General features: G+C 39.3%; 1 protein-coding gene across 1 annotated transcript in view; it reads right to left on the bottom strand.

Moving 5' to 3' along the window:
• Positions 1 to 9,288: 9,288 nt before the first annotated feature.
• Positions 9,289 to 17,231, bottom strand: part of LOC122815715 (differentially expressed in FDCP 6 homolog) — a 762,040-nt gene continuing 754,097 nt past the window's right edge. The window contains exon 12 of the mRNA XM_044088463.1: positions 9,289 to 10,409. Coding sequence (XP_043944398.1) covers positions 10,186 to 10,409 — 224 coding nt within the window. The 3' untranslated portion in view covers positions 9,289 to 10,185. The remainder of the gene's footprint in view (positions 10,410 to 17,231) is intronic.

Below are 17,231 nucleotides of genomic sequence, written 5' to 3'. Positions count from 1 at the left end.
GTTTTTCTCCTGTGATAAATATTTCTGTAGTGTTTTCTGCCTAAAATAGCATAGCTAGTAGTTGTAATAGTTTACAAATACTTAACTGTAAACTGCTATTTCATAGTGACAACTGTATTTTCTATCTGGGACACTCCTCCCAGTCTAGTGTCATTTGCTCATTCCACTGAATATAGAGAACATTTGATAAGGCTTAGGTTCTTATTGTGAACTATCTTATCTTCTGTTCCTCCTTTCTCCCTTTCCACTTTACTAATAAAAAAAAACTTTGCAAGAATCTCCTTGTGTTCTGACCAAGTGTGCATCTCAGCTGATAGGTATATTTTTGGCACTTTTTAACTGATCAGAGTTGAATAAAACAATAAATGAATTCAGTTCAGAATACAGTTTGAATAAATTGCATTTATTTAAACTGCATTTGCTTTAATATTGCTACACACTCAAGTGTGCTAGCTTGCACTGCATTTGAACTGTTTTAGTGCTGTTTTAGCTGCTTTTCTGTAAAAAAAAATCTAAGCTTGTTTCCTGCCTTTTCTGCAACTAGTCTAGTCCAGATAAATATTTTCTGTATCCAGGACTGTTTGCAAGCTTCTGAGCCCCCCAACCCTTTCTGTGTTAGAGGGATGCCATCTAGCTTATCAGTGGGAGTGGTAAGCACTAGGTAGCCTATCTACCACAAGAGGAGTGGTTTCTGGCCCAGAAATTGTAGTTTATTGGACATTTGGGCAGTTTTTCCATCTCTTTCAATTTTCTGGTTTAAAAGCCTAAGTTTGCACTTTTCCACCTTTCCTGTAACAAGTCTAGTCCAGATACAGATTTGCTGTATCCAGGGCTGTATGTAAGCTTCTGAGCCCCCCAAGCCTTTCTGTGTTGGAGGGAAGACTTCTAGCTTATCAGTGGGAGTGGTAAGCACTAGGTAGCCTATCTACCACAAGCGAAGTGGTTTCTGGCCCAGAAAATGCAATTTATTGGCCGTTTGGGCAGTTTTTCCATCTCTTTCAACTTTCTGGTCTAAAAGCCTACATTTACGCTTGTTTCCCACCTTTCCTGTAACTAGTCTAGTCCAGATATAGATTTGTTATATCCAGGACTGTTTGTAAGCTTCTGAGCGGTGCCAAAGTCTGCTCTCCAAATTTTCCCTTAGATCTGCTAGTTTTATCCTCTCCTGTACTTTTACTAGCTTATTAGTATAGCACTTTACCTGACAGTTGCATGACTGCCAAATCATACACCAATGCACTGTACGGACATGTACACAAATGCATGAATCTTGCCATACCCAATAGAACCAAGACTCTCTCCTCCAAAAAAAGAAGCCACTCTGGTGGTCCCCTGCCATAAACAAACTCTACAACAAAAGGAGGAAACTGATGCAGAATAAGGTGACATCCCAAGACTGGAAAAACTCCCTAATCAGCCTCAACAAAAAGTTGAGATCCCTCATCAAATCCTCATAAGCTAGTTCTGAAAACTGAATTGCAGCAGATAGTAAAGACAACCACAAGGGCTTCTATAGTTATGTAAAGAATCTCCACGGCAATACCCAGATTTGCTCTGAGCTACTGCATAATGGTACCTTCTATACCGAGTCAACAGATATCGCCAATATACTAGCCGACAGATTCACTGCCAACTTTACCCCCCCAAAGGACCAATTACAATACCAGTAGATTGTCAAGCACCCAGTACTACTGCTGCACAGGTTAAAACAGCACTGTCCAAGGCCAAGAATACAGCTTCTATGGGACCTGACAATAGCCCTGGCTGTGTTCTACATGAACTACAGAGTGAACTGGCACCTCACCTGTGTGCCCTGTCCAATCACAGCCTCACCTCTGGCTTTATCCCTATCGAATGGCGCACTGCTACAGTCATCCTTCTCCACAAAGGAGGAGTGACTACAGACCCTAGGAACTATCATCCCATTAGCCTGATGAGTCTGATATGCAAAGCTATGGAACGAATCATCATGGACCTAATAAACAAGGATATAGGGAATCTCCAAACTCTGGATCCCACACAGTTTGGTTTTGTGAAGGGCAGATCATGCCTGCTCAACCTGGTCAACTTCTTTGAGTCAGTCACCAGAGCTGTGGATGAAGGGAAGGTGGTTCATACAGCCTGCCTTGATCTGGCCAAGGCCTCTGATACCATTTCCCACTCAGGAATCATAGAAAAACTCACTAAGCCAGGCATTGACCCCTATATCACTAGGTGGGTCGCAAACTGGCTCAGAGATAGAACCCACAGTGTGAAAGTAGCTGATTCCAAGTCAGACTGCCTACCAGTCACAAGTGGAGTCCCACAGGGCTCAGTCCTGGGTCCTTTCCTGTTTATCTACTTCTTTGAAGTCCAGGCCAACACAAAGGGACTCTGGCTGACAAAGTTTGGCAATGATTGCAAGTTGAGAGCCATTATTAACTTCCCAAGTGATGTTGACATCCTGCAGAAAGGTCTGACTGAGACCAATGACTGGTGTCAGAACCATGGCCTTATACTCAGTGCCAAAAAAATATCATCATCCCCTTTGGGAAAAACCCGGTTCCCATGACTTACCACATCGATGGTAGTCCACTGAACACAGAAGGCATTATAAGAGATCTGGGAACACAGGTTGACAGCAACCTCTCTTTTGACCACCACATTGCCACTGTGGTCAGAAAATCCTTCAGTGTGGCACACCTCATTACTAAGGGTTTAGCATCCAAGAAGAAAGAGGTCATTGCCTCCCTCTACTCTTCCCTCATTAGGCCAATCATCGAGTACAATGCCCCATTTGGCATGTGCCTCACTAGTTACCTGCAACAACTGGAGAGGCCACAAAAGTACCTCACAAAGAGGATCTTAGGCCTTAAACACTTGTCCTAAACTTTGGATTTGTTCTTGGTGACTTTTAAGTGCTTTACAACACTTCTTGGTGATTACTTGTCCTATACGGACAGACTCAAAAACTCCAACTATTCTCTGTCTCATATCGCCTACTTAGAGGTGATCTCTGCTTGACTTACAAAGTCATGTCTGACCCAGCTCTGTTAGAAATGCTACATCTAAAGAAATTCCAAAACCTCCACACCACACACTCCAGAGGCCACAACCTTATTACCACAATCAACAGAGCATGCTGGAGGGACACGTTCATAAACCAGAGACTGCCCATGCTATGGAATAGACTTCCCATACATTTCAAACAAAGCACATCACTGGCCCTCTTCAAAAGAAATCTTGATGAGTGGATGGGAAATAGAAAATTCACCCTGAGGATCACTCCAGTGGTTCTACTCGACAGAGGCACTGGGAACTAAGGTCAGGTGGCATGATGCCAGGGTAATCCTATGGGCTAGGCTTGTAAAGGCTCCAGGGCCATTAGCCTAGTACACATCTATGAACCTATGAATCTAACTAAACAAATACATATATACAAAATCAAAACTTGTGTAGCTCTAGGTCACCGTCAAGGCAGTGGACTAGTCATCAATATACCACTCAAATAACATCAGCAGTCTCACTAGCTTTCCCTTTTTACTTTGCTAATTAACATATAAAACCAGCACTCTGTATCATCTCTAGGCTTCAAAAGGTTTAAAATCATATGAATGCCCCAAAAATGCTCAGGGAGCTACAAGAGTTAAATGAAAAATACCTCTCTTCTAATGCTCTTGACGAGATTTACTATTCTCATAGATCAAGTCAAAACAAACAAAAAACTTACAGCAACATAATGTTAAAACAGTCCTTCCTATTAATTCACCCCTATAAATTCTGGTAAAAAGACAATGCTATAACAGTTAAAAACCAAAGAAGCCACACAGCCACAATTTTACACAGGCCTTGCCATTAATGGATCAGCTTCTCCTTTTGACTTTCTCAGTGGGTTGGGCATCGAGCTGGCACCTCGGCACCCGTAAAAATATACCGGCAATCATTAGTGGACCGGAGTTCTGCCGTGGCAACCCCTAACCGGGAAAAGTTGAAAGAAGAACAAGTGAATGGCCAAAGAAATTATCCTCCATAACACATCCTTCTAATAACCAGAAATTATCAAGTAAAGCCATACGAAAAACTATGAGTCTCTAAGAAGTCACAACACTAATAGATCATCTCTAAAGTAATAACCCCAACAAATCTGATTATGTCTGTCAATGGTTTATTAAACCAACAAAAACTATATCCTAGAATAACTCTAGCACATTTTTGGATCAACTCTGCCTGATGGCTGCCTTACCTTAGCCCAACTTACTAACCTCATTTTCCCAACACATTTTAGAGCTGCCACAATATTCAAACAAAATAACCTGATGTTTCTACCCTCTACACACCCTGGAGTGGTTGCCCCCTTACCCTGATGTGTAAATATACTAATTCTGTAGTAACACCTGCCCAAAGCAAAGGGAAACACAATTATTACATCTCTGTTGAGTAAGTGTGACCTTGCAAGCAGTATATTTAGAAACTGAGGGTGTTACTGCAAATCCCTCAAATTGAGGAGTACATTGATGTGCAGTCCCTGCATAAAACAAGCATTGTTATACACATTGCTCTTGTAAATATGGTGGTGGGACTACAGTCACTGGTACCATGGGCACAGTAAAATAGATGGCGACAGGGTCAAGCAGATCTTCATTTTAGTTGCATCTCAAAATTAGAACTTGCATGACCAGTATCCAAAACCTCATTATGCAGCTATGTGCCTGGCTTTAGGCCAGTTTCACTTCTCTTACTACTTATAAAAATCCCAGAAGGACTAGTCAACAATTCCTGCTAATTGCTGGAAAAATATTGAACCTTGCTCAGGTACCACCCAGTATTTTGGGTCACCAGAAGTGCCAGGCGTGTCCTATGGATTCTAACTAATAACATGCTCCAGAAAAGTGACAACAATTATCTCAAAGGGGCTATTTTCATTGCTCTCTTAACAAACCCTGCAGTCTTGTTAATAACTGCCTGCTTACATTTTTCCAGAAACAGCTGGCCTCAGGCCAGAGGTAACAGAATAGTCCTCTAACTACCTCTTACACACAGCTCTCTTTGAAAATATGATACATTGCCTATCCCAGTGTAGTCCAATGACTCAATGTTTGCTGCAAGGGGTCAGTTATAGCACACCTACTTTTTTTTTTACCTCTTCTTCTCTATCACCTTCCCAACATGTGTTCCTAACTGCCCAATACTACTACACAATGACAATTGAGTCATTTAGCATTTCTTCCTATTCTGCTCTTCTATCAAAACCAAGCTTGCGTTAGTACCCCAAACTCTATTATTCTGTCTGCTTAAAAAAGGCATGGTATGCAACCATCAGTAAATACACAAACAATCATCAGAATAAATAAATATTTCTGGTACAAAATCCAGACTTATTTCAAATCCCTTACCATTAAGGGAAACCATCTTAAAACCAGCTCCCCAGCTTTGATATTTAGGAATCTGGCAAGACCATGCCCTCATAAATGTACATCCCATAGAACAAATCAAAGCTAAAATAAATGGAATTACTGTCTGCTCCTGTAACATTTCTTACTTTATTTTGGGGGGGGGTGTGAATGCAAAAGACCAAAGCATATTTCTGTCACAAATAGGCCTCCTCCTACTCATACTAGTCTTAACAATCACTACAACCTACAGCAAAATTTAGAGACCTATCACTTAATGATTCAAAACAGAACATCACTGTTTATTGTTAAAGAATGATAAAATGGCTACCAAGTGAAGTTAAGAGCAGATCTCGTAATGAGACCTTTTTTCTTCAAACTGATTAAGCCTGAACCTTTCTATTCCTTATCAGCAGAGTCATCCCTGCACTTCCAATACCATCTTAAATCTCACATCATCTTATTAGCCTGCATCATCCATGCAATAGGTTAGAGATGGGAAACAAGTTGTGGAAATACCTCCTAGCTTTCCTAAAAAATATCACTTTTGTTCACAACTCCTTTATTCCCACAGAAAAGGGTTCAACCCCCTGCAGTTATCTGATTCTCTTTCCTCCAGAATCTGTCTTGCTGTTTTCTATGGTATTTGAATATTGCTCCATCCTCTTATATATTTGCCCTCATTTACCCTCTGCCTCAGCTTCTTTCTACATTCCAGCTCTTCTTTCCCATGTAACATTCACAACAGTCTCCATATTAATAGGAATGTAATAACTTCTAACCTTCATTCGTAATTTGCTTATCTTCTTACTAACATAGTTGCATTACTTTATTACTCTCATTCACAAGTATTCCTTTGAAAGTGTCTTAGTTCTACTGTGTTAGATGATTTTGCTGCATTATTAAGAGCTCTTAAGTAGCTGGCTCACTTACAGGTGCAGATGGCCTCTATCCCCAGTTCATACATCACTACAGGGACTTCCTCATAACTCCACCATACCACACTACACATTTTCAATCTTGCCTAATACAAAATGCAAAGCCAAATATATGGAAAATAGCCATTATCAGTGCAGTTCCACCAAAACTTCCAAATACAGGCTGATCTCTATCCTTTCTACTCTAGGCAAACAGCTTGAAAAAATGATCTATGTTCAGTTCACCTAATATATGACTACATTCAACCTCTGCTCTCATAAAGAACATGGGTTCTAGTCTGGTCAGAGCACAATCACAGCCAGATGGACCTTAACTGATGAAACATTGTTATGGACAGAGGGTAGCTTGCTGTTACCATCTTTATTGAAGTTACAGAAGTCTTCAACACCATTTACCACAGCATCCTCTTCCATCACCTACAACAAATAGGAATAACTTCCAATTCTGTAACCTGGTTTCAAAACTACCTTACCCATTTCCACTTCTACATAAAAATTCATACTTCAATTTCCCAGTCAGCAAGTATCCCCACATTCTGCATTTGCTTCTCTGTATTAATAAATAACCTTGTTCTTGACCTACTTCTTTTCCCTTCCTACTCTGCAGATAACATGCTACTATTTCGCACAACCAGTTCAGTACCTAACCTCAATTAAGACCTGCAAATTAATTTCATAGTCTTAATTCACTGAACCGCCTTCTCAACTCCAACAAAACCCAAACTAGGATTTTGGATTCCAAACAGAAACTTAAAAAAACACAAAACTGTTTGCATATTCATGGCTACAAGAACACCCTCATAGGAAAGACTACCCATTTTAAATGCCCTGGCATTTAGCTTAACACCTCTCTTAACTTCTCCTTCTATCTCGACTAAACAAGGAAATAGGATAACTCTCTCCTATTTTTGATCAGTAAAATCTCTCTCTTTCTTACTAAAACCTCAAACATAGGCTACAGGCGAAGGCATTCTACTCTCCCAGCTTAAATATGGCCTCCACCATAGACTCAACATCAGAAACAAACTTCACATGCATTGAAACAATAACCAATATAATTTCTAGATTTATTACCAAGTCCGCTAAAAATGAAGTCACCTGTAAAACACTGACTCCTATTTAACCAGACCTTCTCTCCACTAGCAGCTAAACTAATTAGACAATCTTTCTCTTATAGCCTCACAAGCCGCTTTGCCTACACACTGCAACCCCTCAAAGTAAATTCTATTGTATAGATCACTTCTCCATACTAGGTCCAACATGGTGGGAAAGTATTCCCTCACAAAAAAAAATAACACCAACAGACCTCTCAGCTGTCCCTGTTTTAGAGGATTATTCCTATTTTTAGGTCTGCATTTGATGTAACCATTTTTGGAGCTATGTCTCCAGTTTCAGACTTGACTTACCACTTCTCACAATTTTATAAATCCCCCTCATGACTCATGATTTTGGAAGCTGTGTAATACACAGAAAGGCACACTACGTGACTAACATTCTAGTGGAACAAAAAATTTAAAGAAAGAGGACACACATCTTATATTTCCCTTTTTTAACAGCAAAAATAAATGACCTTTGGTGGTAAATTTTGCAATACCAGTCTACTAATTTGATATTGTCTCTTTGTTAATGTGCTTACATTTTTTCATCACTGTTTGTCGATCTGTTTTTTAAACAATTTTCTCAGAAGTATCCCACATTCCTGCTGGAAATGGGAAGAGTTATGTGCTAGTTGGCATTCAAACATTATGCTAATTGGATGCCCAGATCTTTGGCTGGATGTACCTACTTTTTTAAGGGCCTTTGTTCCTTTTGTTCAATACTTGCAGGTTGTGAGGAATGGATACCTCATATTACCCTAAATTTAGGATTCAATTAAAGGCCTGTCTCTTCTCATCAGTCAAATGTCATTGCATCTCATATAACTATAGCCCCTAAAATGAACTATATCCCTTTTTTCTTCTTCTACTAATAACACTGTTACTGTCCCACATGTGCATATTATCCTGCACCAGTCTATACTTCTCACTCACATAATCTTTTGCTTAACATTGCTTCTCCTTCAATATATCACAAATTCTAACATTGTTCACTCTGTTCAATTATCCTGTCATTGCCATTTGGAAAGCGCACATCTGTAATTATCACACAGACACCTCACTTTTGGAATGAGGCCTGTTTTGATTTATTGTAAATAATTTAATTATATATCAAGGTTGCCACCTATCCGTTTTTTTCAGACTATCCAGAAATCAAACTGATTGTCTGGTAGTCCGGAAAACACTGTACAAACTCTGGTATTCTGTTACAAGAAAGAAAACAGACTATCAGAGTTTGTAAAGCTGGCTTATTTGCTATGCTTTTTTTCAGAAAAGCACAGTAGTAAATTGGCAGAAAGCAGGCATCAGGAACAGAAAAAGAGAGTGTTCCCGTCAACTGATGTAACGATGCCATCACAAAATGGGCGGAGTTTGGATTGGAGGGGCAGAAATGGGTAGGGTTAGGGGTGATGTGAGGGGTGTAGCCTTGGTCCGGTTTTAGCCAGAACAAAATGTGGCAACCATATTATATATACTCTTTGCATTTTTGTTAGCTGACAATGGTATTCTACAGATGTCTATTTTCATTATACTCTTACTCTCACAAAATATATTTCTGGCTTTCTTTGTATTCCTAGGCCAAGACTGAAATTGTTCACTAGTAATTAGTGCTCCACCTTGTTAAACAAATTATAAATAAAATAAATACATTAAAATATATCTAGCGCAATATCATCAGTACATATATTTATGCATGAAATGGTACTTGCATTACATTCTGTTTCATTTTGTACTCTTCTTCAGTACATCACCTGAAACAGTTTAATTTGTAGATAAGCACACTAGATAAAAATAAAAATAAAATTCTCTGCCTCTAACTAACTCATCTCTACAGTAAAGTCCATTATAAAAGCATCTGCAGTAAACAACCAGTGTCAACAGCGGCTGTACATTATTTTATTGATGATAAAAACATTCATATGTTTGAAGGAACAACAAAAATGAAACAAATGGTGGACATTAAGTTTAAAACCAAAAGCGAGGCATAATACCTTACTGTGGTGTTTAGTCAAAAACAGCAGGGGACAAAAAGCTCTGAGTTAACAGTTACATTGCCATTCTTGTTAGACATTTTTATGTTAACAGTGAAAAAAACACTTCATTAACCTGCTTAAGATTGTTAATTATGCATACTAATGTATTCTCCAGTGCACTGGTTAGCAACAGCATTTAATGCTTAATAGTTTTAATTTTATTTAATACCTGTCATTGCAAATACAAAAATAATCCTCATGGTATTGACAGTTCAGACTGATTTTAATTAAAAAAACTATTTAGGATAATCCAAGAACTAATAACTCAGGTAAGAATAAAACAATATTCTCTAGCAGTTTTGCTTATCTGACAGATACACAATGTATGTCCCCTGCATAAAAATCAAACCCACAGAGCTGAGGCACTTCATTAAACAATGTGCAAAGCATAATAAATAATAGACTTCTAGAAGAATCTTTAACAAAGCCTTTGGGATCCTTTACATGATCTTATTTCAATCTTACATTGAGTGAATCGACTACGACTTTCTCTGTCCTTGTTTCTCAATACTCCGTGTGAACAAATGAAAATGCTGACTTTTTAAAAATCATAATCAATAGTTTTAGTCTGGTGGATGCAGTGGCAGTTTCACCTTTTAAACCTTTACTCTGAACTGAATAAGCCAATGAGGAGTTAGCATACCGGGACATCTTTGCCATGTCTGTATTACACATTGCTTTGTTACCGTGACCCATGTTAACCACTTTAGTGTTTTGCTAGTGACTTGCTTTATGGCCTTTGACTTGCTTAGGATCCTACCCCATTGGGCTGTGTTGGTGAAATTCTGTCTTTGGAGATTGCCATATCCTCAAGTTGGTCTTTGATGCCTTCCTCAGGATCACCTGAGGAGTCCTCTGAAGGTGATTCTGACTGACTGGACTTGGAAACTTGTTGCTGTTCATTGTTTGCAGAATCATTACAAATTAATGCTATGTCTCCTCTGTGGGAAATGATTAATTTGTTCTGTCTTCCTAATAACAAAATTAAACAAAAAAATCATTCTTATTAATTTACCATTATCATGCTTTACTTGAAACGTAGACATAAATGGATAATATAAGTTGTAGAACAAATAAGATACAGTACAGGTGCATGTGAAATAAAATGAAAATTTCATTATTTAAAGCTAAAATTGAATTCAAGTAGCAAACAGTTATTCTGAAATTCTTTACATGTACAAGAGGATATTTTTTTTGATAAGTTTCAGAAAACATGCTCAAGAAAATGAATATCAGTGCAGAGTACGGTAACTTTTCCAGTGGGTTACATTTATCTCATTAGTAGTGCTTTGTTGATCACTACTGAACATGCAAATTGGTAAACCTGTGAAGACTATGACTAGCATTAACACTGTGTAACTTGGAGATAACAGTACATAATATGGAGGGGGAGTGACACCCTGCACAAATGCAGTCTTGTGCATACTAACTGTGCTGCAGGACCTAACACAATCCTACAATATTTTCTTAGAGTGACAGACACCAAATGCAAAGAGGTAATGCTGTCACTCTCACAAGCCCAGGTTGGACCACACTGTCACTATTACGTACAGTTCTGGAGGTGACAGAATGAGAGAGACACCAGGCTGCTGTAAGGATTCGAGCAGAAAGCCATCAGCAGGTTGCATGGGATGGACATGGAATGATATGACCTGAAATGAGAGAGGCTTGAGATTTTATCTGTAGAAACCACAAGGGGCAGGGACATGCTATAGGTGCACAAACCAATATTAGAGAGATGTGAGGGGATCATCCTGAACAAGAAGGAAAGATACGGGAATGGAAAAACAGACAGTACATTGTAGGAATCATCTGCTCAATCTAAATGTGAAAGTATGTTTTTAAGGAAAGGGCTGAGTTCCTAAGGAATGGACTATAGTAACAGGTAGTGGAGATAGAGAGAATAAATAAAGGTGTTTAGGATGGGATAGGCCTAAAGGGAATATGTGCTGAAAGATAAAATGAGGTTGATACTAGTAAAGAACAAAGAGAGGAATAGTCAGTAGAAAGTGCATAAATCAGTTCTTAAAGGATGATGGTTGCTAACTTCAGCGAGTAGGATAAGAGTAGCAGTAAAGAGTTGGAAAGCATCTCTAATGCAGGTACACCTAAATTCATCTACAAGATAAGCTCACAGTCTAGTTGAGAAAAGTCAGAAATCTATGATGTTTCTAATATCATGTGTTCAGAAGTTTTGAACTACAGGGGCAGAGGAAAAAAGGCCATTTTGAGAAGCACAAAGAGAGGCCAGAAAAATGTGAAACATCAATAATAAGAGTGTATGTAGGGTAGCAACACCAAGTTGATGAAAGATATGAGGCAGTAGGATTTAAGGAAACTTCAGAAAGATAACAGAATATAAAACAAAATAGATCTTTTACTTGTAGTTTTGTTTACTAGTTAAGAGATCCAGCAATACTCATATCTAGCAGACAGAAGACATGCAGACCTCCCAATGTCCCGAATTACTCGGTTTTTACTGAGTTTTGGGGTCCAAATGAAGGGGTGCCATGATTCTCGAGTGGTGCCCCTTCATTTCCGATTTCTTTGCTTTTGTTTTTTTTTTATTTTTTTAATGTTTGAGCTGTTGGAGCTGACGTCATCATGTGCGCAATGACGTCAGCTCCATCAGTGCTACCAGCCAGTCGGAATTGAGCTCAAGGAGCTCACATCATCATTTCCAGCTGGCTGCGAGCAGGCGGGAACGGGAAGTGCTTTGAAAATTTGAAAAGAAGCATGCTGGCGTTACAATTGTTGTATATTGTTACTGCCGAGAGAAGAATGCTGGCTTTGCTTATGCTGCTGAGAGTGGGACTTTGTATATGTTGGGTTTGCTTTGAGAGAGGGACTTTGCTTATGCTGCCTTTTCGGATGGAAACTGCTGACTTTGCTGCTTGCTTTGTATATACTGCTGAGAGACGAACTTTGCTTCTGCTGCCATTTCGGATGCTGACTGCTAAGAGAGGGACTTTGCTTCTGCTGCCATTTCATAGGTTGACTGCTGGCTGGCTTTGGACTTTGCTGGGAATTAGGTAAGGGAAGTGTGTGTGTGTGTGTGTGTGTGTGTGTGTGTGTGTGTGTGTGTGTGTGTGTGTGTGTGTGTGTGTGTGTGTGCGCGTGTCTCTGTATGCAGCAAGCGCTCCTGTGTATGTGTGCGTGTGTGTATGCAGAAAGCGCTTCTGTGTGTGTTTGTCTTAATACACTGTGTTTTACATGCATTTCTATAGTTTCTGACGCATTGTCTTGTTGTATGGGTGGTTATCTGAGCTATGCAATGTGAAGGTCATCTTTTCTGTCTTCTACTCTAGTTTACTGCTGCCCTAAATCTTTAGAGTTGCCATATGAAATAACCCGAAAATAACAGGTATCACAGTTATTATCATTGTTTGTTACAATTCACTGAGTAGAACAAGCATTTTTATGAATAAAATAATTATTTAGGATAACGGAATGCTATAAAATCACAAAACCATTCTAACTTCCTCATCACTGTCATATTCCAAAGCAGGCAGTAACTCCCAGCAGTTGCTTTTTAATATGGCTGTGTTTCAGTGCTGAACAGTTGTGCACACTACATTTGGCATTATCATCTCTAATTGAAAAAGAAATTAAATTGCAGTATTCTATTATAAAGGAGAAGTAAACAGGAATTATAAGAAAAACTAGTGTAAGATGTACTTATCTTCCAGAAATGATATTATGAGCAAGAATTAATGTATTTAGCGAAAATCAAATGCTACTTTAACGCTATTGTAAGTCTAAGTCTAGAATTCATATGTTTTCAAGGTAATAGTAGTGCACATTCCATTGTGCAGAATATAATATATACAATTTGGAGTGGGCGGGATTGTGTAATTGTGTACGCAAATTTTATGTTAATCAGCGTACAGATTTGTACCTATTTTTCATGGGCCTTGTCCAAATTTGTGATGTTTCTAGGTTGAGAGGTATGAAGACATGAGCTTAGAATGATTTATAGTCTGTGAGTCCTTGATGGGTAGTTGAACAACATATTCAAGTAAGTTACAGATCAAGCTTGGGGTATAAGTAGCCACAGCCCAATTTGTAGGTCACTCTTAACTTCTTCCAAACAGCACAACAGATGAAATTACTATGACAAGGAAAAAAATAAGCAAGGATCAAGCCAAACAGTAAGGTATCTGAAACAGATAACAGTACTGTATAACAGTAAGGTCAGTTAGGTATGGACAGGCCTGAAGAGGTTTCACCAGAATAGAAAAAACATAGTTTGGGCATTTTTTTTTAATTTGTGACACATTTCTTTTGGTGCTTTGCATTCAAAGTTTATTATATTTAAAGTCAGACTGCAATCATTAATAAAGAAGAACAATGACACTAGGGCAGGACCTTGAGATTGCACTGAGTGAAGATCATGACTAGACATTATGTTGTTTGGTTTGACAGTCACAAAACTAAGTAAAAGCACCAGTTACAAGTCCACAAAAGAAACACTTGAACAACCAAGTCAAAAGCTTACTTAAAATCAACTAAGAATTCACTTGCGTAGAGACTACTGCCCATGTTGAGACACTGTTATCTGTGTCTCAGCAGATAACAGGAAAGACACACACTCTAATCCATACTGAGCATTCAATGGAATCCAAAATTTGTTGGAATAGTATAATCTTTCTGGACAAACTACTTTTGATAAGAGTTTGGATAATGTCAGGAGGTCAGAGATAGAGTTTAAATTAACTGGAGATTTAGAATATGAAGTTTTTAAAGACATAACAATGGATGCATTTTCCAAACCTGGACAATAGTGACAGGACCACTTTCAGAGCAAACTTTATCAATAAACAGACATTTCAAACTGAAATCATGACACATTTGTATAAATGGGAGCTGCAGCAGACTGGTATGGAAATGATTGATGGGATATGTTAGTAATAAGGTTTTTAACATTATGAATACTGATTTTATAAAAAGGGTTATTATATGGGAATCAATTAGTGTTTGAGATGCCATATTAACAGGATTCAAAGAAGAAAGGATAGTGGATTTAATGGGTGCAGTTATGCTGGGCTGGTAAGAGAGTGGGAGAATGAAGAGTTGTGATTAGCAATGTCTAAAACTGTGTGGTTAAGGATTTTCAGGATAGGAAAAATTAAGATGCGTGATGGTTTTTGCCATCATGCAAATTTCTTCACATGGAAACAAACATTTCTGGGAGAACTGCTGACATTTGAAGAAAGTACAGCTGTACAAGTAAACTTACTATAACAGTACATGTACTAACAGATCACTACTGCTATTTGGATCCTACTTCCCTGTCACCAGCCAGCTTTCACGGCTTTAAAGTGTCTTCCACATGCTCTAACTGTCAGCAGATCAAGGGGAGCTCCATAAAAAAAAGGTGAAACTTTTCTTTACAGGTTTTCTGCTTAGAAAAAAAGGAAGGCAAGAGCCCTGAAAGTATAATGTTAAGAAACAAAAATAACAGTAAAATATATACACAGTATTGTATACATCAACACCCTGGCAATGTTTGTTTGTGTCTTTCGGCTGTTCCCGGTTAGGGGTCACCACAGCAGAACTTCTGTCCGCTAATGATTGGCAGTTGAATTTTACGTACCAGCTTGCCAAGCCTGACTCACAGCCTTCAAAGAAGGTATGCCCATTCACGCATGTCTCCACGCAGAAGACGCTCTAGCTGAGAATCAAACCGGACAGCATCTTACTGTGAGGTGACAACGCTACTGCAGCACCACCACCGCTGGTTTCATTAACACCCTGGCAATACAGTTGTGTAAGTAAACATGCCATAATAGTAAATATTCTAATATATCTTTATTGCAGTAACCACTTCTCCCCTCTAGCTCCCTTTATTTTGCCTGTTTTTCCTTTTCTATTTCATCAACACCCTGGCAATAGAAAAGGAAAAACAGGCAAAATAAAGGGAGCTGGAGGGAGAAGTGGTTACTGCAATAAAGATATATTAGAATATTTACTATTATGGCATGTTTACTTACACAGCTGTACTATTTTCAACAAATAGATCACTATTTGGGTAGATTACCATAGCTTAGAAACTAAGAAAGTAAGAAACAAATAAATTAAAAAGCCAACTTTCCCCCCTAAAGGACCAATCACAATACTGGAAGAATGCCAGGCACCCAGCATTACTGCAGCACAGGTTAAAGCTGCATTGTCCAAGGCCAAGAATACAGCTTCCATGGGACCTGATAATATCCCTGGTTGTGTTCTACATGAACTACAAAGTGAACTTGCACCACATCTGTGTGGCAAGTTCAGTCACAGCCTCACCTCAGGCTTTGTCCCTGCTGAATGGCGCACTGCTACAGTCATCTCTCTCCATAAAAGGTGAGTGAATACAGACCCTGGGAATTATCACCCCATTAGCCTGATGAGTCTGATATGTAAAGCTATGGAGCGCATCATCATGGACCTGATTAACAAAGATATAGGAAATCTCCAAACTCTGGACCCTACACAGTTTGGCTTTGTGAAAGGGAGATCACGCCTGCTCAGCCTAGTTGACTTCTTTGAGTCAGCCACCAGGGCTATAGATGAAGGTAAAGCAGTGCATACAGCCTAGCTTAATTTGGACAAGGCTTTTGATACCATTCCTCACTCAGGAATTATTGATAAACTCAACAAACTAGGCATCAACCCCTATATCACTAGGTGGGTTGCAGTGTGAAAGTAGTGAACTCCCAAGTCAGACTGCCGACCAGTCATGAGTGAAGTCCCACAGGGATCGGTCCTGGGTCCTCTCCTGTTTGGCATCTACTTCTCAGAAATCCAGACCAACACAAAGGGACTCTGGCTGCCCAAGTTTGTAGACGACTTCAACCTGGGAGCCATTATTAACTCTCCAAATGATGTAGACATCCTACAGAAAGGCCTCACTGAGACCAATGACTGGTGTCGAAACCATGGTCTTAAGCTTAATGCCAAAAATACGTTATCATCCACTTTGGTAAAAACTCAGTTCCCGCTAATTACCACATCGATGGGAGCCCATTGAACACTGGAGGCATTATAAGAGATCTGGAAATGCAGGTTGACAGCAACCTCTCCTTCGACCACCACATTGCCCATGTGGTCAAAAAGTACTTCTGTGTGGTACATCTCATGACCAAGGGTTTTGCATCCAGGAAGAAAGAGGTCATCATCTCTCTCTACTCTTCCCTCATTAGACCAGTCATCAAGTATAATGGCCCATTTAGCATGTAGCTCACTAGACACCTGCAACAGCTGGAGAGGCCACAGAAGTACCTCACGAAGAGGATAATAGGCATTAAGCACATGTCCTACACGGACAGACTCAAAAGACTTCAGCTTTTCTCTGTCTCATATCACCTACTTAGAGGCGATCTCTGCTTGACTTACAAAGCCATAGAAAGTTCACCCCAGGGATCACTCCAGTGGCTCTACTTGATAGAGGAACTGGGAACTAACATCAGGTGGCATGATGTCAGGGCACTTCTCTGGGCTAGGCTTGTAAAAGCTCCAGGGCCATTAGCCTTGTACACACCTATGAACCTAAATGCTCCTGGAAAATAAATCCAGTTTGTAGTGCTTTGTAAAGTTTTGTGAATGCTTATATAGAGGACAAAGTTACTTCTTCTAGAATAATTCTAGAGTCCACCACTTTCCAGGAAGCCAATGAAGAAGCCAATGCCCTTGTAGAATCTAACACCGCCTGGAAGTGACTTACTATGTTGAGTATGACAAAAAGCAATAACATGACACAACTGTCTGGAAATTGTTTGTTTTGACACCAGTTATCCTTTCATCTTACCTTCA

Source organism: Protopterus annectens, chromosome 11.part0 (genome assembly GCF_019279795.1).
Source record: "Protopterus annectens isolate FY-2018-M chromosome 11.part0, PAN1.0, whole genome shotgun sequence".
In the NCBI taxonomy this organism is placed as follows: domain Eukaryota; kingdom Metazoa; phylum Chordata; order Ceratodontiformes; family Protopteridae; genus Protopterus; species Protopterus annectens.
This window is presented reverse-complemented; position numbering and strand designations above follow the sequence as displayed.